The sequence below is a fragment of the Colobus angolensis genome, unplaced genomic scaffold, assembly GCF_000951035.1.
Source record: "Colobus angolensis palliatus isolate OR3802 unplaced genomic scaffold, Cang.pa_1.0 Scaffold60, whole genome shotgun sequence".
NCBI lineage: Eukaryota > Metazoa > Chordata > Mammalia > Primates > Cercopithecidae > Colobus > Colobus angolensis.
In genome coordinates, this window is record NW_012119599.1 from 3856340 (window position 1) to 3859018 (window position 2679).

The 2679-nt window shown below is 40.2% G+C and overlaps 1 protein-coding gene across 4 annotated transcripts in view; it reads right to left on the reverse strand.

The window, feature by feature from the left end:
• The window catches only part of ZNF283 (zinc finger protein 283), a 16898-nt gene that overhangs the window by 11476 nt on the left and 2743 nt on the right, over positions 1-2679 (reverse strand). For 2 of the 4 annotated variants that reach the window (XR_001004169.1, XM_011963096.1), the window contains one exon: positions 1387-1450. Coding sequence is in view for 1 of the 4 variants with exons in the window: in XM_011963095.1 (XP_011818485.1) it covers positions 1387-1400 (14 nt within the window). In the remaining 3 variants the exon portion in view is untranslated. Of the gene's footprint in view, positions 1-1386; positions 1451-2327; positions 2496-2537; positions 2656-2679 lie in introns of all 4 variants that reach the window. The other 2 variants (XM_011963098.1, XM_011963095.1) reach the window with 2 other exon arrangements.

Sequence of the window (2679 nt, forward strand, 5' to 3'; positions counted from 1 at the left end):
CTCCAGCCCGGGCGACAGAGCGAGACTCCGTCTCAAAAAAAAAAAAAGAAAAGAAAATGAAGAATATTACTGTCCCTTATCCTGTTATAACAAAGAAACTTAATGCTACTCTGTTTTGCTCACAGTAAAACGTGTCCTTCTCAGACCTGCTTTCTTATAACACAAACTCAAATTTCACAGGTCAGCCTTGAGCCTGTACTCTTCCTAAATAACAATGTGAGAAAAACAGGTTCTCAGAAACATGCAGAGGAAAATACCACTTCCTCCCAGAAGATACATAGAGATTCAGCATCATTAAGCTGCATCAGAAAATACAACCTGATTAGGTATCAAGCTGAGAACTTAACCAGAGGTTCAGTCTTACTCTTCTGTACAAATTGGTGGTTTAAACATTTACAGCCATAACCTTCTCATTCTGCCTCCTGGTATTTACACCTGTCTTTGGAAATATTACCTATAAAATGTATTTTTTGTAAGATGGCTCTATATTGGAGATTATTGCCATTGTCTGTAGAGGTAACCTTTAAAATAATATAATTCTAAAACTCCTTTTTGCCTGGTAATTCATTTTTAAATGACATTTCTATAATCCCAGAAGTTGTACATATTTGAAGGTTTTCAAATAAGGGAATCACTAGCACTTCCCTCTTACCCCTAAATATTCAAAATTAACATACAACCTAGATCTGGGTTGTTTCTTTTTCAAACTAAGAACCAAAGAGTCTTCAATTCATTTACATCACCAATTACTATAATTTTATTCTGCAGGAAAAAAACAAACAAAAAACAAAACAGACCCATAGGCTCAAAGGAAAAAGGATTTAAACAAAAATATTCCAAAGTGCCGGGTGCGGTGGCTCACGCCTGTAATTCCAGCACTTTGGGAGGCCAAAGGAGGCAGATTGCTTGAGCTCAGGAGTTCAAGACCAGCCTGGGAAATATGGCGAAACCCCAGCTCTACCAAAAACAGGAAAAATTAGCCAGGCATGGTGGCACACACCTGTGGTCCCAGCTACCTTCCCTCTGAGGTGGGAGGATCACGTGAGCCTGGGAGGTGGAGGTTGCAGTGAGCTGACACTGCACCACTGCACTCCAACCTGGGTGACAGAGTGAGACACTACTACTCAAAACAGAAAAAAAAAAACACCAAAACATTAAAAATGACTAACTCTAGAGGATGCGATTTTTAGCTTCCTTCTCGATATGTCTCCTGGATTGCTGAGGTTCTTTTGGACCAAGCCTGCATTAATTCCATAATTGGAACTATAAAGACATTTCTAAACGTAAAAAACTGAGTGACAGGAGGGATATATTTCAGTCATGAAGAAAACTGAACAAACGGCGCCAACACTAAAAATCAGTGGGCCCGAAACAATTCACACCTACCAGCTCTTGAACATCCTGTAGCTGTTATTCAACGTAATGAGACATGTTCACTGTCAAGATTCTCCTGTAAATCAACAGAAATTAGATAAACCACCTTCAAAGTCTGAGGAAGAAAATAAATGTGCATAAACAAAACAGTATTTGGTACACAGCAGATGCTCAATAAGTATGGCTGCACCTCTCCACTTCTTCACTGAAAGAAGAATTAAAGTAACATTTTAGATGTAATCCTTGAAATACATCTTCCAAAACCCTGTCTTATTAGATGGGATTGACAGGTAACACAATATTCTTGAGCACTTTTGTTTATAACTATAATGATTGCTTAAAATTGCATCATTTATATTTTTCCTTCCTTTGACTCTTTATAAACTTAATTTTTATTAGGTGCATATCATTCCATCGCTAGATATACTACAATTTACTTGACTATTTCCATTCTATTGGACACTAATTTTTTTTCTTTTTTTTTTTGAGATGGAGTCTCACTCTGTCACTTAGGCTGGAGTGCAGTGGCGCAATCTTGGCTCACAGCAACCTCTGTCTCCTGGGTTCAACCGATTCTCCTGCCTCAGCCTCCTGAGTAGCTGGGACTACAGGCCCACACCACCAAGCCCGGCTAATTTTTGTAATTTTAGTAGAGCTGGGGTTTCACCATATTGGTCAGGCTGGTCTAACTCCTGACATCAAGTGATCCACCCGCCTCCGCCTCCCAAAGTGTTGGGATTACAGGCGTGGTCCACTGTACCCAGCTGGACTAAATTTTTTCAAGCTCCTTCTCAGCAATTACAGTCTTTTTTCCAGAACAATGGAGCTAGATCTTTTTGGGTCATGGTCACTTTTGATAATCTCATGAAATTATAGACACTTTGCCCACTTAAAAAAACACATTTACATATATTTACAAAAATTTGGTCTCAATTTCAAGGGGTTTTGGTCACCTAGAAGCTTGTCAATGAACAAGAAGACCTCAGGTTAAGACTTCCTGTCCTAAGGCTGGGTACAGTAGCTCACACCTGTAATCCGAGCACTTGAGGAGCCTGAGTCAGGTAGATTGCTTGAGTCCAGGAGTTTGAGACCAGCCTGGGCAACATAGTAAAATCCCCTCTCTATAAAAAATCCAAAAACTGGCCAGGCTTTATGGCACATACCTGTAGTCTCAGGTACTAGGGAGGCTGAGGTGGGAGGATCGCTTGAGCCTGGGAGGCCAAGACTGCAGTGAGCCATGATCATGCCACTGTACTCCAGCTTCAGCAAAAGGCCAAGACCCTGCTTGCTTTTTTTTTTTTTTTT